Source organism: Phacochoerus africanus, chromosome 11, assembly GCF_016906955.1.
Source record: "Phacochoerus africanus isolate WHEZ1 chromosome 11, ROS_Pafr_v1, whole genome shotgun sequence".
NCBI classification, from domain to species: domain Eukaryota; kingdom Metazoa; phylum Chordata; class Mammalia; order Artiodactyla; family Suidae; genus Phacochoerus; species Phacochoerus africanus.
The window spans coordinates 5680063-5705027 of record NC_062554.1 but is presented as its reverse complement, the minus strand read 5'-3'; the positions used below and the strand labels follow the sequence as shown (position 1 = coordinate 5705027).

The 24965-nt window shown below is 53.4% G+C and overlaps 1 protein-coding gene across 19 annotated transcripts; it reads left to right on the top strand.

The window, feature by feature from the left end:
- The first annotated feature begins 296 nt into the window (after positions 1-296).
- PGAP2 (post-GPI attachment to proteins 2) lies at positions 297-24791 on the top strand. Of its 19 annotated transcripts, none has more exons than XM_047754223.1 (8): positions 297-358; positions 9153-9173; positions 12032-12206; positions 17662-17736; positions 22359-22611; positions 22760-22866; positions 23464-23572; positions 23769-24791. In XM_047754223.1, exons 3-8 carry the CDS (start codon positions 12042-12044, stop codon positions 23897-23899), a joined length of 840 nt encoding a protein of 279 aa, XP_047610179.1. In that variant the 5' UTR covers positions 297-358; positions 9153-9173; positions 12032-12041; the 3' UTR covers positions 23900-24791. The 19 variants fall into 19 exon arrangements, with proteins under 19 accessions (XP_047610179.1, XP_047610176.1, XP_047610178.1 ...); XM_047754226.1 differs by lacking the exon at positions 297-358 and adding an exon at positions 8598-8706; XM_047754219.1 differs by lacking the exon at positions 297-358 and adding an exon at positions 8598-8706 and having other exon boundaries at positions 17662-17830.
- The last annotated feature ends 174 nt before the right edge of the window (positions 24792-24965 follow it).

The window sequence follows — 24965 nt, the reverse complement described above, 5'->3', positions numbered from 1 at the left end:
GCCGCCACTCTAGGGCCTCCCTGTTACTCATTGGACCACGGGCCTTTTGAAACCGAACGTGAGGGCTGTCTTCGGGAAACTGGGAGAGGGGGAAGAGGAGGGACACAGGAACTAGGGGGAGGAAAGGGGAGGGGCGGTGGGAGGGACATGGAGTCCCGCCCCTCGTCGCCGTGGTTGGCTGGGAGCGAGTCGTGACGTCACACAGGGCTCCGTTAGGTGGGCTGGTGAGTGGCTACATCGGGCGGGGTTGGGAGAAGAGTGATGACGTTATACCAAGGCTCCGCCCCCTTCTTTGGAGCAGAGAGACTCCGGCGGCTGAGGCTCGGGCCAATCAGAGTGAAGACTCCAGGATGGCATGGTAACTATTCTACCCTTTCCCTGCCCCAGTCAGCCGGAGGTGATGGGAAAGCACCCCAGTCGTCCTGCCCTCATTTCCTGGCCAGACCACGTGCACGGATGGAGGGCTCTCTTAGGAGGTCTGTCGCGCGCAGTTCACCTGCAGCTGCTCGGAGGCCCCGAAACCGGGCCTCCTTGTCTCCTGACCCATGCTAACCCCAACACTACCGTCCCCTCCTTGTTTCCCTAGAATAGACGTTAGCATTAGAGATGCCATAGGGCATGGCTCAACTTAAGGTTTGTACAAAGAACAGTTCTGGTACTTCTTTCCCACCTGCACTTTAGGAACCCCTACTTATTCCTAAAGTCCTGGTTGAAATGTTCCCACCTTCTCTGGGATACATTTGCCTATCTCTCCCAGTGAGTTGGGGGTAACGCTTGGGCAGGCCTCTGTTACAGCCTTGTTACTTTGTATTCTGTTATTTACTTTCCTATCTTTTGTGCCGGGCTCTTGAAGGTCAGTTTTATTTTCACACTGGTGTTCCTTTCCTCCAGAGCCTAACTTGCAGCAGAAGCCTGCGAGAGGGTGGGTAGAGCCTGTTCTAGAAAGTAGATCTAGTGACTAAGGGTCCCACATAAAATAGCAGAGACTGTGCTGAGAAAGCAAAACCTTGAGATTTACCACTCGGCCACCCCCTTCTGGGACATTAATAGATTGAAATAGGCTCTGCCCAAAACATACATAAATCACTCTGTGTTTTCAGTGGTGGCAAGGGATTAGTCAAAAAGTGGGGTGGTCCTAAAGATAAAATAATGGGTAAGAGAAACGAAATAAATGTTCAGTAGATGCTTGAGGGGACAGAGAAAGAAATCTATGGATGGTCAAATAGTAAAGCTGAACCTCTGACTCCAGACACCTTCCCCCAACTCCTCCAGCTCCTCCATTGAAACCTCACTCCCTACCCTCCACCCTCTCTTGCCTGTGCTCTGCATCAGAAAGTCATAAGCTCTCCTCCCTGCCCTCATGGACTCTTGTTTTCTCACCTTCCCCGCCTCAATCCTCAGTCCTTTCAATCCTATGTTTGAGCTTTTCCTCTCCTTATTTATTCCGATGTTCCTAGGCGCGCAGCATAGGTGCACATTAAATGTTTGATGCATGAGTGAGTGAATTACTCTCTCTCTCTCTCTTTTTTTTTTTTTTGTCTTTTTGCCATTTCTTGAGCCTCTCCCGCAGCACATGGAAGTTCCCAGGCTAGGGGTCTAATCACAGCTGTAGCTTCCAGCCTACGCCAGAGCCACAGCAACGCAGGATCCGAGCCGCGTCTGCGACCTACACCACAGCTCACAGCAACACCGGATCCTTAACCCACTGAGCAAGGGCAGGGATGGAACCCCCAACCTCATGGTTCCTAGTCGGATTTGTCAACCACTGCGCCACGACGGGAACTCCTGAATTACTTTCTTAAGTAGAAGAGAAATATGGGACTTTTGAGTCAGAGGACCCTGGATGTTAAATCTAAGCCCAGGAGTTCCCGTCGTGGCACAGGGGTTAACGAATCCGACTAGGAACCATGAGGTTGCGGGTTCGATCCTTGCCCTTGCTCAGTGGGTTAAGGATCAGGTGTTGCCGTGAGCTGTGGTGTAGGTCGCAGATGCGGCTCGGATCCTGCTTTGCTGTGGCTCTGATGTAGGCCGGCGGCTACAGCTCCGATTCGACCCCTAGCCTGGGAACCTCTATATGCCGCAGGAGCGGCCCCAGAAATGGCAAAAAGACAAAAAAATAAATAAAAAATAAATCTAAGCCCAATCATGTATTAGCTATATGAGTGTGAGTAAAGTTCTTAACCCCCCTGAACCTCAGTTTCCTTGTCTGTAAAATGGGAGTAATAACTGTACTTGCCTCACAGAGCTCTGAGGATTAAGTGGATAAGGCCCTTGATGTGGTATCTGGTACACAGCCCTCAGTAAATGCTAGAGAGTATTTGTATTCCTTAACGATGTTAAGGAATTCCCATTCTAAATATTCTAAGACATGGATTCTGTCACAGAAAAGGAGCTCAGAAATGTGTCAGTCCAGAGTAGTACTGGCAGGTGTGCAGGAGCCAGTCTTCTTAAGTAGTGTATACCAGTGGGCCAGCTGGAGGGGGAGACATCGGACAAGGCGTGCTGCAGGGACAAATGTCTTGTGACCACGGTGATTTCTAAGTAGAAGGACCTCTTATGAGGTACTCTGGTAGGCATCCAGCCCACGAAGGATTTCTCTGTGGGCCAGGGCTTCTTGGGCCTGCACACTCTTACTCTGCCTAATTCTCATAAGCCCCTTGGATTGCCATCATCTTCCTTCTTCCCCTCTAAAGCCAAGGAGTTGGGTGCATATTCACAAAAGCTTGATGAGCCACTGTCCTGGACATCAGGAGCCCAGAGATATCCACAGCTCAGTTTTCTGCTCCGAGACAGAGCTAAGTGAAATCTAGTTCTGTCCTGGGAGCTCCCAGTCTCTCTCACACATGGCCTGAGATCTCAGTTTGTGCAGCTCTGGAGAACTGATGCCCAGGGAAGAGACTGACCTCTAAGTACTGCAGAATCATCAAAGGAATAGATGATTCTAGATTTCTTTTTCTTTGCTTTTTTTTTCATGCTTTTTGGGGCCGCGTATGGAGGTTCCCAGGCTAGGGGGGATTGAATTAGAGCTATAGCTGCTGGCTTGTACCACAGCCAAAGCAATGCCAGATCGGAGCCACATCTGCGAGCTACACCATAGCTCACAGCAACACCGGATCCTTAACCCACTGAGCAAGGCCAGGGATTGAACCTGCAGCCCCATGGTTCCTAGTCAGATTTGTTTTTGCTGCACCATGACAGGAATTCCGATTCTAGATTTCTTATACAGTGCATTGGAAAGAGCAGTAGAGTTAGACTCAAACACATCTAAATTCAAGTCCTATATCTGCCACTTGTTAGACTTTGCACAAATTATTTAATTGTCCTGTGCTCCAGTTTCCTCGTCTATAAAGTGCACACAATAACTTCTATTTTGCAAGGTGCTTGTGAAGGTTTAATAAGACCGTGAAATTTGCAAAGGACTGGGCCTCTCATTGGCACATAGTAAGCACTCAGTAAATGTTGATTGACTTCTGCTCCTATAACTTGATAAGGAAGTGTGATATTTATAAATGGCATATAATTAGATTTGTATAAATCTTATCTGAATATCCTTGATTTTTAACTACAGCATTTAGTCAATTCCATTTAATGAATTTACTGGTATATTTGGGATTTTGTCTAACATTTTAGTCTTTCTGTTTGTCCCAGTTCTTCTGTTTCTGTTTCTCTCCTTTAAGATTAAAAAAAAAGAAGCTTCTGGGAGTTCCTGTCATGGCTCAGTGGTTAACGAATCCGACTAGGAACCATGAATTTGCAGGTTCCATTCCTGGCCTTGCTCAGTGGGTTGACGATCCGGCGTTGCCATGAGCTGTGGTGTAGGTCGCAGACGCGGCTCGGATTCTGCGTTGCTGTGGCTCTGGCGTAGGCCGGTGGCTACAGCTCTGATTCAACCCCTAGCCTGGGAACCTCCATATGCCGCGTGAGCAGCCCAAGAAATGGCAAAAAGACAAAAAAAAAAAGAAGCTTCTGTTTTTCAGTAATAATAATAATTACCATTTATTGAGGCCTAGCTCTTTGTCAGATCTTTTTTTTTTTTTTTTGGCTTTTTAGGGCTGCATCCACGGCATATGGGGGTTCCCAGGCTAGGGGTCTAATCAGAGCTGTAGCTGCCGGCCTACACCACAGCCACAGCAACTTAGGATCTGAGCCATGTCTGTGATCTACTCCACAGCTCACAGCAACACTGGATCCTTAATCCACTGAGCGAACCTGCAACCTTATGGTCCTTGTTGGATTCATTTCCACTGCGCCACGACAGGAACTCCTCTTTGTCAGGTTTTTTTTAAAAATTGGGATATAATTCATATAATATAACATTCATCCATTTAAAAGTACCATTCAGAGGGTTTTAGCATATTCACAAGGTTGTGCAACCATCACTACTGTATAATTCCAGAACATTTTCATAATCCCAAAAGAAACCCCAGCCCATTAGCAGTCGTACCCCATCTCCCCTTCCACCAGCTCCTGGCAACTGCTGATCTACTTTCTCTCTCAGTGGATTTGCCTAATCTGGACATTTCATATAAAGGGAATCATACAACATGTGGCCTTTGTGTCTGACTTCTTTCACTTAGCGTAATGTTTTCAAGGTTCATCCATGTTGCAGCATGTATCAGTACTTTATTCCTTTTTATGGTAGAATAATATTCCATTTTGTGAGTATACCATATTTGTTTATTTATACCTTCATGAGCTGGATGGCATTCGCGTTGTTTCCACCATGAATAATGATTGTTCCATAGTTCCACTATGAATAAGACTGCTGTGTACCAGTTTTTTTGTGGACATGAGTTTTCAGTTCTCTTGTATTTATACCGAAGAGTGGATTGGCAGGGTCGTGTGGTGACACTGTGTGAACTTCTTGAGGAGCTGCCAAACTGTTTTCCAAGGTGGCTGCACCATTTTACATTCCCACCAGCAGTGTGTAAGGGATCCGGTTTCTCCACATCTTTGCCAGTGCTTTTCATTTTCTTTCTTTCTTTCTTTTTTAATTATAGCCATGCTAGAGCGTGTGAAGTGGCATCTCTTTGTGGGTTTTTCTTACACATTTCCCTAGTGACTAAGGATGTTCACTGTCTTTGCTCATGCTTATTGGCCATTTAAATCTCCTTTCTTGCAGTCTTTTGAATTACTTCATTTTTCCTCCTGTGTCAATTTGGAAATTAAATTATTTTTCTGTTTTTTAGTGATCTCCGTAGAAATTACCACATGCATTCCTAACTTACTGAAGTGTCGCGTGCTAACGAATACCATTGTAGGAAGGGTGGAGTTTGCTGAGACGAGGAGAAGATGTGAGCAAGGAAAACAAAGATATGAAGCCAGGGAAGAGCTCAGTGTAGCCATGGGTGCAAACTGGGACTTCATCTGGAAGAGACAGGGGAGCCAAAGAATATTCTATAGAACAATGAAGATGTAATTGCTATTTGAGGCTGAGTGGAGCCAGAGCAAGATGGGTGAGCCTGGGGTGAGAGTTTAATGCCATCCAAGAAGGGGGTCTCTGCCACGAAAAAGATCTCTGGGAAGAACAAAGAACACTCCTCCTTAATCCAGAAAGACTTTCCTGAGGCTGCCCAGGAGGCAGGGCAGAGTTTGGCCCCAAGCTGGATGCTTTTAGCACTGTTTCTGTCCCTGCCACTTTACCTACTCCCTCTGACCCCACCTCCACCCCCAGCAATCATTCTTCAAAGGCTTTTCTTGCATTGCTAAATCTCTTCTTGATATATCTAAATCCTGCCCATCTTGCAAAACCCAGTTCAATTAAATCAATCCAGCAAATGTTTCTGGGCTCCTACTATATGCCTGCCCCTGGGCTAAGGTGAGATATTCAGAAATTAATGGCACAGGAGAGTTCCCATCATGGCTAATGAATCTGACTAAGAACCATGAGAGGTTGCGGGTTCGATCCCTGGCCTCACTCAGTGGGTTAAGGATGTGGCGTTGCCATGAGCTGTGGTGTAGGTTGCAGACGTGGCTCGGATCCCGCATTGCTGTGGCTGGGGTGTAGGCCGGCGGCTATAGCTCTGATTAGACCCCTAGGCTGGGAACTTCCATGTGCCTTGGTTGCGGCCCTAAAAAGACAAAAGACAAAAAAAAAAAGAAAGAAAGAAAGAAAGAAAGAAAGGAAAGGGTGGAGGATCTGTCCTTAAATGAGCTCCCAGGGAGGTGGGGACAAAATTATTTTGCTTCATCGTGGTCAGAGCCCTAATACGGGTGTGCCAGAAGGCCCTCCGAGGCTGCCTGTGGAGTGCGGAGGGGGCAGATCTTGGAGGCTAGGGAGAGAGAAGGAGGAAGTTAAGCGACGCTCCGTGGAAAAGTGTGGATAACCAGACGGCAAAATATGTGGTTGCTGGAGGAGTAGAGGATGGCCAGATTTTGAGAGGTTTTGAATACCACACTAAGGAATTTGCTCTTGATCCTGGAAGCCATGAGGAGTTATGAAATAATTTGGCACGAGGGCAAGATATGATCAAAATGCTTTGTAAGAAGAACCAGTATGGCCATCATAACGGGGAAGGATGGCGAGACAGGAGGGCAGCGAGGGAGACCTCCTACCGGGAGCCTTCCTTGGCAGGTACATCCCACCTTCACTGCCCCCTTCTTCCCCTCACATCTCTGCTGCGTCCATGCTCCTACAACACCCCTGGAAACACCTGCTCTGTCAGCTTGGACGATCTGGCATGTGTATGTGGAGAGGGGAGGGAGCAGTGGTGGCTTGAGCTGGAAGATGGAGGGGCACTGGCCTCTGGGGGGGGGGGCGGTATGACCAGGGTCCAGGCAAACTAACCGGGACGGAGGAGACCTGGAGGGCTTCAGCAGCAGCCGCCGCTCGGACAGTGGACAAAGGCCAGGGCAGCAAGCCCTGAGCACCTCCTGAATCAGGGCGAGACTAAATTCTCAGATGCTTGTTCAGTGTCTTACCTACAAAATGGCTTTCATCAAATTTACCTCATCGGATTATTAAGAGGATGAAGGAAGAAAATGTGCAGATAGTCCCTGGCACGTGGCAGGAACCCATTCTTCTTTTGCACTTTTCCTCACAGGAGTAACTGATAGTCTTTCCACCTGACAGTGGAGGGAAGAGACTCGGGGGGGCCAGTGACAGCGGAGGTCGGACCATTCAGAAGAGGCTCCGTCAGGATGAGCTCAGCCTGTAGCGGATACATGGTGTTGTGATCAGTGTGGCGTAGTGGGTACTTTCCTCATGCCCCGGCACACTGCTGTGTCACCTCATCTAACCCTCACAACCCCCATTGCGTGGGTGTTCCCCAAACCATTTTACAGATGAGGAAACTGAGGTCCAGGACTGGAGGGTGACGAACTGCCCAAATTACCACAGAATTAAAGGCCAGTTAGAGGAGTTCCCGTCATGGCTCAGGGGTAATGAACCCGACTAGCATCCATGAGGATGTGGGTTCGATCCCTGGCCCCAGTCAGTGGGTTAAGGATCTGGCAGTGCCATGAGCTGTGGTGTATGTCACAGATGCGGCTCAGATCCTGTGTTGCTGCGGCTGTGGCGTAGGCTGGCGGCTACAGCTCCAATTAGACCCCTAGCCTGGAACCTCCAGATGCCACGTGAGCGGCTCAAGAAAAGGCAAAAAAACAAAAAAAATAAAAATAAAGGCCAGTTAGAGCACCTCAGGTGTGAGGCATTGGAGGTGGTATAGAGGCAGGGAGAAGGGACTCAGACTCAGGAAATGGTATTTAGGGCCAAAGGAGCAGACAAGGGGTTAAGGCAGGGAACAGGGGAGTTGCAGTTGTGGCTCAGCAGGTTAAGAATCTGATTTGTATCCATGAGGATTCATGTGTGATCCCTGACCTTGCTCAGTAGGGTAAAGGATCCAGTGTGGCCGTGAGTTAAGGCGTAGATCAAAGACGAGGCTCAGATCTGGGGTGGCTGCGGCGTAGGCCGGCAGCTGCAGATCTCCGATTTGACCTGGGAACTTCCTTGTGCTGTGGGTGTGGCCTTCAAAAAAAAAAAAAAAGTCGTTTTTAGAGTAAGACACCTTCCCTGCAGACTTGGAGCCCCCAGGAGTGAGCAAAATAGCTCTGGGTCTTCCATCATTGCCTACCACAGAGGGGGCCTAGGTTGGATGCATGCAAAAGGGTTCTGACAAATAATCCATTTGGGGCCTCTGTTTCCCCATCTGCAAAGCGGTGATTATAAGTGCCTTGTGGGATTAACAGTATATAGTGATTGAGGGAATGACCGCCAGTGCCAGACCTGGATCCTGATTCTGACACTTACTAGCTGTGTACGTAGGTAAATTTATCTTTGTTTTCCATTGGTGAAATGGGGATATTAATGGTACTATCCCACAGTAAAAGCATTTTAATAGGGCTTTTATGAGGATTAAATGGTAAAACATAAAAAGTAGAAAAGTACTAAATGTGCTAATTATTACTGTAGGGGTTTAAATGCAAAAAATGCGACTGGTAAGATGTCTGGCTCCTAGGTCCTCCACCTGCTGTGGACACCAACCCCACACATAACTGTAGGAGGGATTCCAGATCCCTTCATTCTTTTTGTTTGTTTGTTTTCTTTTGTTTTTTTGTCTTTTTAGGGCCACACCCGAGGCATAGGGACGCGAGGCATAGGGCCACTCCCAGGCTAGGGGTCTAATCCCAGACTAGGGGTCTAATCAGAGCTGTAGCTGCCGGCCTATGCCAGAGCCACTGATCCCTTCATTCTTCTTCCCTCTTGAGGTAGGACGGTCTCTACTAAGTCGCCAAGAGTCCCCTCCCCTCCTTTATGGGTCGGTCAGGGAGGGGCAGGAACCCTGGCTGGGAGCTGGTTTCTGGAGCTGATGGCGAAGAGGGACCCAGGGCGCGGGGCAGGAGATCCGCTCCCTGTGCTGCGACAGTCGGGACAGGGCGCCCTCTCCTGATCAAAGGCCGGAATAGCTCTGGCCCAGAATTTCTGGGTGGGTCCCACCGGATTTCACTGCCTGGAAGGAGCTCTTGCCTTGGCTGAAGTGCCCCGATTCGGCTCTGGGGAGCAAAGTTTGGGGGAGGATCGCCAAGGCTGGGGCCACACTGAATTAATGTTTCAGAATTCCTCTAGATTAGAGGTAGGAGGAGGGGTAGAGACTGCGGTCTGGCAATGAGAGAATTCGGGGCCCTGTTGTATTAATTCTGTGCTCTTTCAACAGGTGATGGAACGCCGCTGAGAGGTAAGGTGACAAAGTGGCTTATCCAAAGTGTCAAATCCCGGTGTCCAGGGCTCTTTCGGCCGCCCCCACGCAGCTGGCATTAGTGGGGGAGACCAGGGCTGGATCGGCGAAGGCCTGAGGGGGGACGCTCGGTTAAGGGGTCAGAAGCGGGGCGGGGCCAGTGGAGAATTTGTGCGCAGTTTCCTCCCCGAGTCCCGCCCCCAGCGCGCCGGCCCCGCCCCCGCCGTTCCCGCTCCGACCGGCCCCCTGCCGCTCGCCCCCGGGGCCGGCCTGGGCCTCCCTCGGGCTCCCCCCCCGCCCCCGCTGGCCTGCGCCCGCACGCCCGCACGCCCTCCTCGCCTCCACAGCTTGGGTGAGTATGGGCATGAGTGTGCGGGACTGTCGGGCAGCCCCACTCGGGGGCGCTCGGCCTGGCGGTCTGGCCGAGCCCCGCCCCAGGCCGTGGGGGTCCGGGTGCGGGCCCTGGAGCTGCTGCTGTCCTGACCTGCGGACCTGACCCCTTTCCCCTCTGCTCCCTGACATGAGCCGGGTGTTGGGCGGTAGCGCGCCCGTCACTCCGCAGGGACTCCTGGTCCAGATTCTCCCTTAGGTGCCCGAGGATGGAGGTGTGAGTGGCCTTGGGACCCTATAGATTAGGTTCAAATCCCAGCTCTGCCAGCTATTAGTTTGTGATGTTGAACAAGTGTCTTTAACTTCCCTGAGCCTCCCTTTCCTCTTCTGTAAAATGGAAATAAAATGGAAATATACTGGCTTTAGCCCCTACCTCCCAGAATTACAGTGAGGATTAAAAGAGACAGGTGTTTCTAGTGCTAAACAGGGTGCCTGGTCCTCAGAAGGCACCCAGTAGGTGTGGATTTGGGCTGGAGGCTGAGAAGATCTTTAGGGATCTTCAGAAATAAGGTAGGGATACTCCTAAGAAAGCAGTTTTGAGGTAAGCGGTACCTGGGCGGAAGTTCAAGTTGGCTGGGGCTGCACAGCTGCCCTTCCGATAGTGAGCTCCCTGTCCCCAGGCCTGGGAGGGCAGAATGGCCAAGTTGGAATGGCCTTCTTAGTAATCCACACCACGTGGGCACCATGTTGTGCAGCTGTGAAAACAGGTCCAGAGTGGTTAGGTGACTTGCCCAAGGTCACACAGCTAAAAGGGAAATTAGGCATACTTCCAAGAAATGGAGCAGACTGTTCCCTCACACCTCCTTATCAGCCCCTGCCTTGGGCACTGCCTGTCCATTCCTGAGGATCTGGTCTTCGATGTGAGGATCCCAGGGATTCCTGAGGGATCCAGAGCAGCTGGCTTTAGGGAGGGATGCTGGAAGGGACGACGGACACCATTACAACCACAGAATCTGGGTTTGGGCTGCCTGGGGGAGGTGTTTGGAGATATCCAAGGAGTGCAGGTCTGTGCTTGGTTTGAGAGGGCCGCCAGAGCCACTCCCACCTCCCCTGGGAAGCCCTGGCCCCCAGAGGGAGAAAGGAGCTTGAGCAGTTGGCCCGGCTGTGTGATGGAGCCTGGCAGAGAGGCAGGTGAAGACTTGGAGAGTGACAGCCTCCTGACTTGTTCCGGATTCCAGGAGGCCAGCCTCCCAGACGACAGGGTTCCTCCTGAGGGCGGGACCAGGAAGAGCCGGGACTTGGTTTGCCAAGGCCCTGGAGTCCAGAGGGCAGGTTCTTTGTGTGTCTGGAGCCAGAGCTCTTTTGGCAACAGGAAGCCTGAACTCGGAGGATGGCTTTCTCTCTGGCTCAGCCTGTGGCTTTCAGGAGGAACCTTCCTCTCTCTGTGTCTTGGTTTCTCTGTCTTTCAAATGGGCACAGGGCTGAGTGATGCATCTCTCGAGGACTTGTTTTTTTAGCTTTTTTCCTTCTGCAGACAGGTTCCCCTGACTTTCCCCTCCTAACCTGACCTAACCTAACCTTTCTGCCCAGAGAGGAAGGGGCCAGGAAGGCCAGAACTGCAGTCTGTGACCTGTGAGCCCCACACCTCCTGCACTGCTGGCCCTCCCTCCTATGGGCTGTGCGGCCCCGAGCAGGGTCCTGCCCCTCTCTTGGCCTCAACGTCCTCTTCTGCACACTGAGGGGTTGGGCTGGGATTGCTGGGATATGTGGCTATTGCCGTACCTGACCCTGGACAGCCTCACCTGAGCGGGCCTGCGGAGCCCTTACCTAGTATCTGGAAGGGGGGGTGGGTAGACCCCTGAGCACAGGGAAGCTTCCAGAAGCTGACCAGGCAGCTCTCTCCAGCAAACAGCAAGCCCAGGCTAGCCCCAGGCCTGATTTTGCAAAGCCTTTTACTCTCAGAGCACGTGAGGCAGCAGGCCTGGACAAGCAGGGGCTGGAGGCTCTGCTGGCTTCCATGGAATCCCTTCTGGAATGTGGTGCAGGCACACAGAGCCTGGGAAGGGACCAAAGGTGCAGAAGGGCCCTGGGCCGGTGGGTGAAGCAGTGAGAGCTGGTGGGAGGTTCTGCTCTGAGGCCTGGCGGGGGAGATGGGCCATTCTGTCTGTTGAGAGGTTTTAGGATTCAGTCCTAAAACAAGAGAGACTCGTTCTACCAGCTCCTGGAGTCCCAGGCCTGTCAAGGCAGGCATAGGGTGAGGATCTTTCCCAGTGTCTTCAAGCTTCATCTTATCACCGATTTGGCTCATTGTCTTTCCTCTGAAATTGAGGGTGAATGTCTCCTGGGATGCTGAGTCCATCTTCCTTGTCCAGGGCAGTGGCTGCCTGGGCTTAGGGGCTGGATGGCCTCCTTCTCAGACTCTCCACCCCCGTAGTAGAGCCAAGCTGAGGACTGAGCACACAAGCCGCCTGCGCTGCGTGCCAGCCCTGCTCCCTTTGGCCCTGACGCCACACCCCCTCCATCCCCAGGTCTGACAAGATGTACCAGGTCCCACTGCCGCTGGACCGGGATGGGACCCTGGTCCGGCTTCGCTTCACCCTGGTGGCCGTGGTCATGGTCTGCTGTCCACTTATCGCCTTCTTCTTCTGCATCCTCTGGTCCCTGCTCTTCCACTTCAAGGAGACTACGGCCACACACTGCGGGGTAGGGCTTGGGGGAGGCGGCGGTGGCACCAGTACCTCCGAGTCAGGCCCAGTCAGATCATTTTTAGATCCTGATTCTATTGTAACAGGATTAGCCAGCAAACATACTGGGCTGCTGGAGGGGCGGGGGCGGGGGGGGGGTGCCTGCAAATTGAGGTCCCAAGGACTTGTCTCCCTGTACCTGCCCTGGAGGTCACTGGAGGGGGGCAGGGTTCCAGAAGCTGGGCAACCCAGAACCCAAACCTTCCTTCACAGAGGGGCATATTCAGCAGCCCCAGGGCTTTCCGGGGTTAAAGAGAAGACCAAGACTAGGCTGGCAGACACTTGGGCTTCTTAGTGCGGCGCAGGGGCTCTGCCTGTCTCTGTGGGGTGTGAGTGTGAGTGCGTGTGAGAGAGAGACTGTGAGGGACGTGACTCTACTGGCTGTGAGTTTGGAAGAGAGACTGCCTCTGCGCCCGTCCAGCTGGGGACCTGATTATGTGTGCATGCATGTGTTTTCTAGGGTAGAACCCATGACCTCTGAGGTTCCATAGGTGGATCCTAGCTCTGGACAGGATGCTGGGCCGGAACGACATTTGTGCGAGTTCTCTATTGGAATGCGACCTGCTTGGGCCTTTGTTACTACCCTCCTGGTCCATCCTCTGACTGTATTGCCTGAGACTCAGAGACTGAGCTGCAGTTTCCCCAAATCTAAGACAGGGCCGATAATTCCCATCCTCCTCCTCCTCCTCCTCCTCCTCCTCAGGGTTCACGTCGAACTCCAGGTAGAGGAAATAAGAGGATGGTCTGGGAGTGTGAAGGGTGGAGAGCAGAAGGAGGAAGAGGACTTTCAGATTGGAAGGCAGGGCAGCAGAGGAACGTGGCCTAGGGTCTCCGGGGTGGGGTGGTGGCGGGGGAGGCAGAGCCTGGACGTGGGCCCTTGGACTAGCCTCGCAGAGAGCTCTGAAGGTCCCCAGTCAGCTGGGCGGCCCACCTGCCTATAAAGAGCATCTGCTCCAGGAAAAGGGGTGCAACTAGGTGTGGGATCCGACTGGCACGGGTGAGGGTGCGCTTCTTTGGTTCCTATGAAGCTCTCCCGTCTTCTTGATTTGTCAGTGCCTAGATGTGGGCCTTGAGTTGTGGGCAGCCAGTTTGATGAGACCCAAGGCTGGGAGCTGTCAGAAAGAACAGGACTGGAAGAGAAGGACAGACTGGTGACCAGGTGATCTGAAGGGAGGAATCAGAAAGGGTCCATCCAACAGCCTCTCCTGACCTAGCTCTCACCTTGGAAATGCATCAAGTGTTCCATTACCCTGGCCAGCTCCTCTTCATATCTGCATCCTGCAAAGCATTGCTCATGTGTCTCCTTCAAAAAGCCTTCTCCAGCCGCCTTAGAGCAAGCTTAATTACTCCCTCCTCTGGGGTGCCCACAATTCCCTAGGTTCTCTCTTGTCCAGTTTTTGGGGTTTTTTTTTTTGCCTTTTCTAAGGCCCCGCTAGCGGCATATGGAGGTTCCCAGGCTAGGGGTCGAATTGGAGCTATAGCCACCAGCCTACGCCAGAGCCACAGCAACGCGGGATCCGAGCCGCATCTGCAACCTACACCACAGCTCACGGCCATGCCGGATCCTTAACCCACTGAGCGAGGCCAGGGATCGAACCTGCAACCTCATGGTAACTAGTTGGATTCGTTAACCACTGCGCCACGATGGGAACTCCCTGTTTTTGTTGTGTTCTTGTTTGTCTTTTCTTGGGCCACACCCGCAGCATATGGTGGGTCCCAGGCTAGGGGTCTAATTGGAGCTGTAGCTGCTGGCCTACACCAGAGCCACAGCAACTTGGGATCCGAGCCGTGTCTGTGACCTACACCACAGCTCACGGCAACGCTGGATCCCTAACCCACTGAGCAAGGCCAGGGATCGAACCCGAAACCTCATGGTTCCTAGTCGGATTTGTTAACGGCTGAGCCTCATCGGGAACTCCTGTTGTTGTTGTTTTTTTAGTACTCTTTTTTTTCTGTCTGCACCAGGGATGGAACCTGTACTGCAGCATCACAGGAGCCTTAACACACCATGCTCCGCCAGAACTTCCTCTCTCATAGGGTTCTATCACATCATACTTATGTCTCTTCCCTGCTAGACTGGGAGTTCTTAACGGTGGGCATTGCATTTAAATAAAGCACATATTTGCTGAATAGATGGATAGGAACCACGTCCCCCCCACCCCCGCCACACACACACACCAGCCCAGAGCCTTAGGAAAAGGGGAAGCACGATGTGATGCAGTCATAGCCCATACAGAAAATTATAACATTTGTAAGGCACATGGAGTTGGATGGAGCAGGCTGTTTGCTCTAGCCTTCGTGGCTGGCTCCAAGGGCTAATGGGATCAATAACCTCAGCATACTTATAACCCATTCTTAGTCCGCTACTTAGGGGCTAAGGCATAGGTAGTTGCTGGAGGTGTACCTGGCCCCTCTGGGGCAGGGTTAAGTCCCTAGTGATCCCAGGAGTTTTTTGTCCCCACTCCCTGGGACTGTTATGATGAATCACCTGGGCAATTTCATATATGCTTTGAATTTCTTACCCAGAGTATCCCAGGGATGGCCAACCTCAGAAATAAAAAAAGTAGCCTTAGTCTAATACCTCTATAATTAGATGATGTTGGCTCTGCCTGCATGTCCCCAGGATGGGGGCCACCTTTTCTCCCCAGGCAGCCTATTCTTTTTTTTTTTTTTTTTTTTTCCAGGGCCACAGGTGTGGCATATGGAGGTTCCCAGGCTAGGGGTGGAATCAGAGCTGCAGCCACCAGCCTACACCACAGCCACAGCAAGGCGGGATCTGAGCCGCATTTGCAACCCACAGCCACAGCAATGCTGGATCCTTGACCACTGAGTGAGGCCAAGCATCGAACCCGCATCCTCATGGATACTAACTAATAGGGCTTAAGCCCCCTGAGCCATGACAGGAACTCCACCCAAGCAGCCTGTCCTGAAGATACCTAGTAACTAACAGATAGCAAGGTCTGTCTGTCTTTCTTTTCTTTCTTTCTTTCTTTCTTTCTTTCTTTCTTTCTGTCTGTCTGTCTGTCTTTCTTTCTTTCTTTTCTTTCTTTCTCTCTCTCTCTTTCTTTCTTTCTTTCCTTTCTTTCTTTCCTTCCTTCCTTCCTTCCTTTCTTTCTTTCTTTCTTTTCTTTCTTTCTCTTTCTTTCATTCTTTCTTTCTTTCTTTCTTTCTTTCTTTCTTTCTTTCTTTCTTTGTTTCCTTTCTTTCTTTCCTTCCTTCCTTCCTTCCTTTCTTTCTTTTCTTTCTTTCTTTTCTTTCTTTCTCGGCTGCCCTGCGGCACATGGAGTTCCCAGGCCAGAGATCAGATCAGATCTGCACACAGGTGTAGCAACGCCAGGTCCTTAACCCACTGTCCCGCGCCGGGGATCAAACCTGCATCCCAGCACTCACAAGACATGGCCGATCCTGCTGTGCCACATCGGGAACTCCAGCAAGCTCTTTCGTACAGTGAGCATACACTCTCTTTCTGGTGAAGCTGTCTTGGCTCTGGCTCTGCTTCGAGACCCCTGGAGCTTCCCATCTGGCTTCCAGCCAGCCCTGCAGAGGTGGGAAGGCAGTCAGGGTGGGGGAAGGGAGTCCCCGGCCTTTACTCTTCTCAGGTAGCATAGTTGCAATTCCTTCAGCATAATTCCAAGCTGGCTTGGCCCAGCTGATCACTGTTCTCTCCTAGGCTCTGATAGGGTACAGGACTTCCTATGGCCTGGGCGGTACAGCCAAAAAGCAGGACCATTCCTAGCACTAGCCTTTAGACCTCTGTTAATCAGCCTGAGCTGCTCCCAGCTGTTTCTGCGCAGATATAAGCTGGACACCGATACCTCATATTCAGGTCTGTCTAGATCTCTTTTGGATCCTGAATCTATTGTCTAAGCTAATTCTGAATCTAAGATTAGCTAGCTCTCTATTAGCTAGCTCTCTAACGGGGCCCAGCGAACATGCTCGATCCTACTCCAACAAAAAGGGGCTAAATCCTATTCTGCTATCTCGCTTTCCCTCCTAGAAACCTGCCTATATCACTGGATTCAAGCCTCAGAAAGGTCCCCACCCCCGTCTCTGGCAAGGAAGCTGCTGGAGGCTGACCTCAGCCACTACTGCTTCTTACCTTTGCAGACTGTTCTGGGATGATGACATGACCTTTTTGGTCCTGGGAAGGCTGTGTGCCTGAGCAGGCGTGGAGATCTGGGCTCTGTGGGCGGGAGGCAGGCGCTAGGGAACTGGGGGTGGGACCCTCATTTTAGAACAGTCTCAGTCTGACCAGAGCCCTCAACCCGAGCCCGGGATCCTTCAGCACCCAGTGTGAGTGTCGCGTAGTGCAGCCCCCCCTCCCCGATTCCTTGATGCTAAGCTCAGCCGGTGGACTAGGTTCCCTTAATGGAGGGAGATCTGAGTACCAAGGGGAGCTTGGGTCCTAGGCCTTTTAGCATAAAGCCATCTCTGTCCTCCAGAAGGGAGCCCAGCTTGATGTGTCGTGGTCGTGGGGGCGGTGGGGGTGCGGAGGGAGTTCTCTGCCTTCGGGGGCGGGGGAGAGAGGGAGCAGAAGAAGCCACCTCCTTAGTCTGGGTCTGTCCTTCCTCGGTCCGGCCCAGCAGATAAGGCTCAACCTGAGTGGAGAAGGTGCCCATGACCCACAGATGCCCGAAAACCTTGGACTGGGTGACATGGTCTTAGGAAGGCGCTAGAGGTCTGGGCTTCTTGGAGGGACCCTGGTATCTTAAGGTCAGGGTACTGCTGGCCTGAGGCTTGGATCATTCTGAGCCTGGGGCTGAGACGGCTGGCAGCCTGCGGTCCCACTGAAATCGATTTGGGGGTTCTCCCACTGTTCTTCGTCAACCTTGGGTGAGGAGCAGGAATGCGGTCAGACAGGGTCAGCGGGAGGGCTTGGGCTCGGCTGAGCCAAGCGTCGTTTGTCTGGGTTTCTTGGCCTGAAGAAAGCCTGATGTGGAGCCTTAAGCTGTTAGGCAGCAGGCCTGAGGCCCGATGTTTGATCCTGGCAAAGTTCTGGGCCTTCATCTTCTCTTCCGTGGAATGGGAATAACACCCCTTCCACCTCTGACCCTTCTCCTGCACGGGTATCAGGGTGACGGGAAGGAGGAGGGCCATCGGAGCCCCCATGTCCAGGCCACCGGGAGCCTCTTTTCTGCAGACTCTTTGAGAGATGCACCTAAAGGACCAGTGCGCCCAGGGGGCGCCTGTGAGCGGCCCCGCCGCACTCTGCTGTCCCTGCCCGGTTCCCTCCGCACCTCCTGCTCCTCTGCGTCGTCGCTGTCCTTTCTCTCTTAGGCCCTTCCTTCGCCTTCTGCACTGGCTCTTCCCTAACCCGAGAAGCCAGCTCTGGAAAAGGCCCGCTTTCCGAGGCCACGGTCTCCTGCCAGGCCTCAAGTCACGTCCCTCGCCCGCCTGGGCACCACTCCCTGCAGGATGTTCTCTGCGGCCTCCCAGCCCTTGGACCCCGATGGGACCGTGTTCCGGCTCCGCTTCACCGCCATGATCTGGTGGGTCATCACTTTCCCTGTGTTCGGCTTCTTCTTCTGCATCATCTGGTCCCTGGTGTTCCACTTTGAGTACACGGTGGCCACTGACTGTGGGGTGAGTGCCAGGCTCCCCAGCACCTGGGTCAAGGCCAGGTCAGGAGATGGTGATAAGCTGGAATCAGAGAATAGGAGGAGAAAGTGGGGGGGTAGAAAGAGGGGAGAGGGGTGGGGGGGTAGTCAGAGGCCGGGGGGACTTGGGAAAGTCGGTCCCAGTCTTCCAGGAGTAGAAGAGGGTCAGAGAGGGTGTAGGGAGCCAAGGGGGTGTGGCAGACAGGAAGGGTGAGAACAGGCAGGCAAGATTGGGAGAGGGAGAAGGGGCTGAAGAAAGCCCAGACTGGGCAGGAGGCCAAGGCTGAGGAGGAAGGATGAGGCCAGGAGCCGGGAGAAGTAACAGATGGCTTTGCCCAGACGAGGGGCCTGACCTGAGAGGACCCCTAGCTCTGCGCCGGGTTCTTCCAGCTTCGCTTCTCCTCCAGCAACCTCGGGCCCCATGACCGTGTCCACTCAGGGCTCTGCCAGCTAGAAGCCTAGGAGGAGTTCCTGCCTCTAGCAACTATGCTTCTCCTAAGGGCCCGGGGCTGGAGGTTCTGGGTCAGGGGCATGGAATTGGACACGGACGACTAGCATCTTATTCTTTTTTTTTTTTAGTTGAAGTGTAGTTCATTTGCAGTGTTGTGTTAGTTTCAGGTGCACAGCAAAGTGATTCAGTTATACATGCATATCGATCTATTCTTTTTGCAGAGCCTCTTCCTTTTTAGGTTATTACAAAATAATGGTGTAGTTCCCAGCATCTTATTCCTACAAGAGACAGACCTAGGCACAGATAGTCACAGTACTGTGAGAAGAGATTCCTTTTGTGATAAAAGGGAGCAAAGAGGTGGCGGGGCCCAGGAGAAGCACTTAACCCAGCTTGGCTTCCTGGAGGAGGGAGAATTGTTGCTGTGGAGGCGAAGAAGGATCTTTGTGTCCTCATTTATTTTTTTATTATCTTTTTCAGCCGTACCTGGGGCATATGGAAGTTCCCAGGCCAGGGACCAGATCTTAGTCTCAGCTGCAACCTAAGCCACATCTTCAGCAACACTGGATCCTTAACCCACTGCACCCAGCCAGGATCGAACCAGCGCTGCTGCAGAGACAAGCCAGATTATTAACCCACTATGGCACAGTGGGAACTCCACAGAAGGATCTTTATGAATGCCATGCTGACAACTTCTGATTTTATCTAGAGGGCAATAGTGAGCTTTGGAAAGATTGTAAGCGGGAAAGGGCCATGATCAGATTTGAGCTTTAGAAGACGGTTTTGGCTGCTGAGTGGAGAACAGATTTAAGGGCAGGGGGTGGAGTTCCTTTGTGGTGCGGTGGGTTAAGGATCCAGCACTGTCGCTGCAGCAGCTCGGTCAGTGCTACAGCATGGGTTCGATCCCTGGCCCAGAAACTTCCACATATCCCAAACAAACAAACATACTCCCTAAGAGTAGGGAGGCCAAGTAAGGAGGTTAGTGTAATAGCTCGTGGTACAGGGGGCACCGGAGCCAGGATGGGGACCATGAGGAGGGAGAAGAGGGCATGGAGCCCCAAAGCGAGGAGCCAGTAAGATTGATAGGAATGGGAGTTTTTGTCCAGTTGGTAGGGGGCCGGGGTGGATGGGGGTCGGGGGTGGGTGGGCAGTAAGTTACAAAGAAAAGTGATCCATAATTTTAGGGGACTTTCATCTGAGGCCCAAGGAAGGGGTCTCTAATGGTGAAATGTGAGGAGCTAAGATAAGAAGTTGTGAGGATTCCTGCCTTTAGACTGTGTGCATTGCTAACCCACTGCACTGCCCTGTCCTCCAGGCCAGAGTTTCCGGTCTTGGGGAAAAGGGTTCTATTCCGGTCTCTCCGTATTCTTAGCCCTGGGCTTGTGGAGAGGTTTGGGGTGAGCTGTGTACCTGGGCTCTGACAGCTCCTGATGTTGCTTTTTTTTGGTATAGTTGGTGAGTGTGGAACCTATGTACTTGGGATGGCAGGGGTTGTGTGTATGTGTGTGTGTGTGAGAGAGAGAGAGAGAGAGAGGAAGAGAGAGAGAGAGATGAGGGAGGCAATTCCTGTTCTTATTTATTTATTTTTATTTTATTTATTTATTTATTTTGCTTTTTAGGGCCATACTCGCGGTACCTGGAGGTTCCCAGGCTAGGGGTTGAATCAGGGCTGCAGCTGCTGGCCTACGCCAGAGCCACAGCAACGCAGGATCCAAGCCGCGTTGGCAACCTACACCACAGCTGACAGCCCTGCTGGGTCCTTGACCTACTGATCGAGGCCAGGACTCAAACCCCCGTCCTCCTGGTTTCTAGTCAGATTCGTGTCCGCTGCGCCACGAGGGGAACTCCCCCATCTCTACTCTTTACCTGTTTCCCAGCATTGGTCTGGGCTCTCCCAGCCACGCTTTAGATGCTGGTACTGTTCCCCCTAGGGCAGCTGAGACTGGGGCTGGATTTTTCAGAATGAACATTCCAGGAAGTGGCGGCAACATTCCTGCTGCTTAACTACTCAGGGACGTACCCAGAGGGGCAGAAAAGCTCAGTAAGGAGGCTCGGAAGTCTCAGAAGTGTCCCGTGAAGATAGGATTTGCACCTTTCGCCCCTATGTTAGCCTTCCCACGTTACAGCCACCTAGCTATGGCCGATTTGCAGGCTTTTCAGGGAAGTTTGTCTTCTGAAAGCCCTCACCTGTACCTGCTGCATACCAAAAACGGTAGATGCCTTGTACACATTATATTCGGGATTCACCATCACCCTGCAAGGTAGGTGATATCATCCTTATTTTGCCAATGAAGACATTAAAGCTCAGAGAGGTGCAGTGACTTGCCCAAGGTCACCCAGCTGATAAAAGCAGAGCTGGGACGCAGACCCAGGTCTGTGTGGCTCCAAAGCCTCCAGGCTGCCTCTTCACTGATTGCTCAGAGCCAATGTCCGAGCCTGGTCTCAAGGTACCACATCTTAAGCCATGGCCTTGAGAGCATCGCCCTCTCTCCGAGAGCTCTGCACTTAGCCGCCTCTGACAGGGCTGAGGGGGAACGCATCTCCTTTTCTGTGAGGCTGTGAAGGCCCTGGCTGGTCCTGCCTCCATCACTGCCTGTCTCCCCAGTCACTGCTGGGACCCATTCAGCAGCCCCACTGGGAGAAAGGGATCTTCCAGAAGTCCGTCTCTGAGGACTGGCCCTGCCGTGGTCACAGCAGGATCATCCCCTCTCTGCGTTGCTGGGCTCTGGCGCTGCTCTGGCTCTTGCTGAAAATCTAAAAAGTCCATAGAAAGTGGGGCCACAGACCGGTAGCTTCCGCAATCATAGAATCTTTTAGAAATGCAGATTCTCCGATTCCATACCTGCATTCTCTCACAACCCAAGGTGAGTTGTATGCATATTAGTTTGAGAAGCACTGCTGTAGGCCCCCCAGTCTAAGAGATTCCTGGCTTCCCTGCCCCATTGCAACTACTGTTCACCCATCCCCAATTCTTGCACCTTCCCATAAAAGCAGCACACCAGTCCTGCAGCTGTGTGATATTATCTTCCTTCCTCAGCTTTAAAGAATGATATTTCAGGAGTTTCCGCCGTGGCTCAGCGGAAATGAATCTGACGGAACCATGAGGTTGCAGGTTCAATCCCTGGCCTCGCCTAGTGGGTTAAGGATCTGGTGTTACCATGAGCTGTGGTGTAGGTCATAGTCGTGGCTCAGATCCTGTGTTGTGGCTGTGGTGTAGACCAGCAGCTATAGCTCCAATTCGACCCCTAGCCTGAGAACTTCCATATGCTGTGGGTGTGGCCCTACCACACACACACACACACACACACAAAAGACACTCCAGTTCCTAAAAGAATAAGGAGAGATAGATGAGAGAGATGCATAAGAATAGGGTTGGAGGTCCCTCATGGCTCAGCCTTTTTAGGGATCCAGTGTTGTCACTGCTGTGGCTCTGGTTACAGCTGTGGTGTGGGTTCCATCCCTGGCCCAGGAACTTCTGCTTGCCACAGGTGCAGCCAAAGAAAAAAAAGAACACGATCACTTTCTTAGATGACCTCAGATTAGAAGCACCTTTCTTTCTTAAACATGATCAGAGTTGGGGTACCTTCTGGCCCAGCCCCCCCAGGGTCTCACAGCACCCTCTGCTACCTTGGCGCCCCTGAGCAGAGCAGGTGCAGCTGGGAGCAGTCAGGAACAGCTCAGCTGGGCAGTGAATCCAGTGACCTCCCAGGGAAGTTCAGATGGTCTGTGACTCTTTTCTGTCCTTGGGACTGAATCTGGGGTGCTGGCCTCCTGAAACCAACCACAGGGCCTTATGCAGGGCACAGCCCTGAGCAGTGGCTGGGAGAGCATCTGAACCTGTCTCCAGCTTTCCCCGCCCCCTGTAGGGAGATGGAGCCGGTTCCACCATGCCCTGTAGGGACCCCGGGCTGGCTGGGGAATGAGAACCAGGCACCTTGGGGGCCCAGAACCTGGAGGGATAGGTGGGAGCCGGGCCTTCTGAAGGTCAAGGGGATACAGGGGTGGAGGGACTCATGGTGGGCGGGTCAGCAGGGGGCCGGCACCCAGATGGCTCACACCTCTCTAGGTGCCCAATTACCTGCCCTCCGTGAGCTCGGCCATAGGCGGGGAGGTTCCCCAGCGCTACGTGTGGCGCTTCTGCATCGGTCTGCACTCGGCGCCCCGCTTCCTGGTGGCCTTCGCCTACTGGAACTACTACCTCAGCTGTGCCTTCCCGGGTCCCTGCTACCGCCAGCTCTGCCGCCTCAACTTCGGCCTCAACGTCGTGGAGAACCTGGCGCTGCTCGTGCTCACCTACGTCTCCTCTTCCGAGGACTTCAGTGGGTGCCCAGAGGCGGGCCGGGAAGGGCGGGGAGGGGGGGCTCCCCCCTTCCCCCCTTCCCCCCTCCCCCCTTCCCCCCCCCCCCCCGCCCACAGCTCTCCCCCCCGCGGGGCCCTGGTGGCCCCAACCGCCCTCTCTCCCCGCAGCCATCCATGAAAACGCCTTCATTGTGTTCATCGCCTCATCTCTCAGTCACATGCTGCTCACCTGCATCCTCTGGCGCCTGACCAAGAAGCACACAGTAAGTCCGGAGGTACGGTCTACCCCTGGGGGGGGGGGGGCCCGGGCGGCCCCGAGGAAACTCAGGGACGCTGGTCCGAGGGATGCCGGTCCTGGTGAGGCGGGAACGCGGGTTCTACTGGACCGAGCGCTGGGGCGGGGCTTGGGGCCACGGGGAGGGGGGCTGGTCCGAATCCAGGGCTGCGTTTGGGTGGCAGCCTGGAGAAGAGCAGAGGTGGAAGCTGCGGGGCCGGGGGGGAGAAGGAGGGGTCGCCCCCAGGCAGCGCCGGGTTAGGGACCCCGAGTCAGGGGGCTGTGGTCTGTCATAACTCCAGTCCCCCCCCACACACACTCTCCCCACAGTATCTAGAGGCGGAGGGATGGTGGGAAACGCCAAGTAACGTTCATACTCATCCCTCTGCAGTGGGAGGGACAGGGACCCCCTGCTCCTGGGCCTTATTACACCCCCAAGTGTAGGGATATGAAACGCCCATCACTCCTGCTGCCCCCGCCTGTGCCCCCTTCCAAAACCAAGGGAGGTCAGACTCGGCCCTTAGGAGTTGGGGCCAAAAGCGGAGGCTGCCCACCGGGACCCACAAGCTGCAGGGTGATCAGAGGGCCCCTCCCGCAGGACCGCAAGTCCTACAACTGGAAACAGCGGCTCTTCATCATCAACTTCGTCTCCTTCTTCACGGCGCTGGCTGTCTACTTTCGGCACAATATGTACTGTGAGGCTGGAGGTGAGAGCACGCTGGGACCTGTAGGTGGCCCCAGGGGCTCTGGGGCAGTTGTGGTGTTCCTGCCGTGTAGACAGTGGTCTCGGGGTTTGCTGCCGCTGTGTTCTCTGTGTGGCGATGCAGTGGGGGTGACGCCCGGAGGCCCCTGGCGGGCGGGGAAGGAGGCTGAGCATGCCCTGTCCCTGTGTCCTTGCCACAGTGTATACCATCTTTGCCATCTTGGAGTACACTGTTGTCCTGACCAACATGGCATTCCACATGACGGCCTGGTGGGACTTTGGAAACAAGGAGCTGCTCATCACCTCCCAGCCTGAGGAAAAACGGTTCTAAACCCTTCTCTCCTGCTGGGCGAGAGGCCCACTGCCCCGACACCAGGAACAAGATACCACTCTGGCCGTCCCCTACCCCCTGTGTCCTCTCGGGGCCCTCCTGAAGCTGGGCAGAGGGGAAGGGCGGGCGGGCACAGGACACGGCTTTACCCGGCCCTGCTGGGGTCTCCTCTCCCCCGCCCACTGGAAGGCACCAGGGCCTTCAGACAGCACCACCTGTACTTGGGAAGCCCTGAGAAGCCGAGTTGGCAGGAGAGCTTCACCGTCTGGTGCTAAAAAAGTCCTGAGGTTCTAACCACCATCCGGTTCTTGGCCTTTACAGAGCCACCTCGCGCTGAGGTCAGGGACCACTGAGCAGCGGCTGCTACCAGAAAACCACAGCCATCTCGCCCCGTGAGGTCATTCACTTGACTAATGTGTCTAAGAATTTCCTCTGCACAGTCAGGCCTATGGCCACGGTCCCGCTAAGGTTGCCCAGGTGTCCTAGGCCTGACCTCACCTCTGACCGGTGTGCGCCCTTCCCTGTCTGGGCCTCCGCGTGTCCGTGTGGATGATGGCGGGTGGGGGATCTATGATTTCCAAGGGCTCTGCCAGCCTGTGCGTCTCCTGGTGGAGGTGGGGGCGGGGTTCTGCCTTCTGCCCCCCAAGGATAAGATCCAGAAAAAACACTGGCACAGCTCGTCTTTCCCTTCCCTTCCGAAATCTCTGGCTTACAGACGCTTCCTCCTTGGCACAGGTGTCAGGTAGAGGGGTCAGAGGCACAGGTTCCCACCCAGAACGGGCTCTCTGGTGTCCCCCCACCCCATCCCATCCTCCCCACTGCCTCAGGCCCTCTGCTCTTGGGGTTGTACATTTTATTTCAAAGGAAAATAAATTTTTTTTTTCCCCCAACAGTCTGGGCTAGGCTTGTTTGGGGGCTCATCTCTGTTTAATGGAACTGAGGTGAGGGACAGGCCCCTGGGATGGAGGGAGGAAGTCCATGCAGCGTGCGATTCCATGTGGCAGCCTCCTGACCCCCTTAGGCTGGGCGTCTCCGAAGGCTGGTCCAGGCCTGGATTCTGATGAGC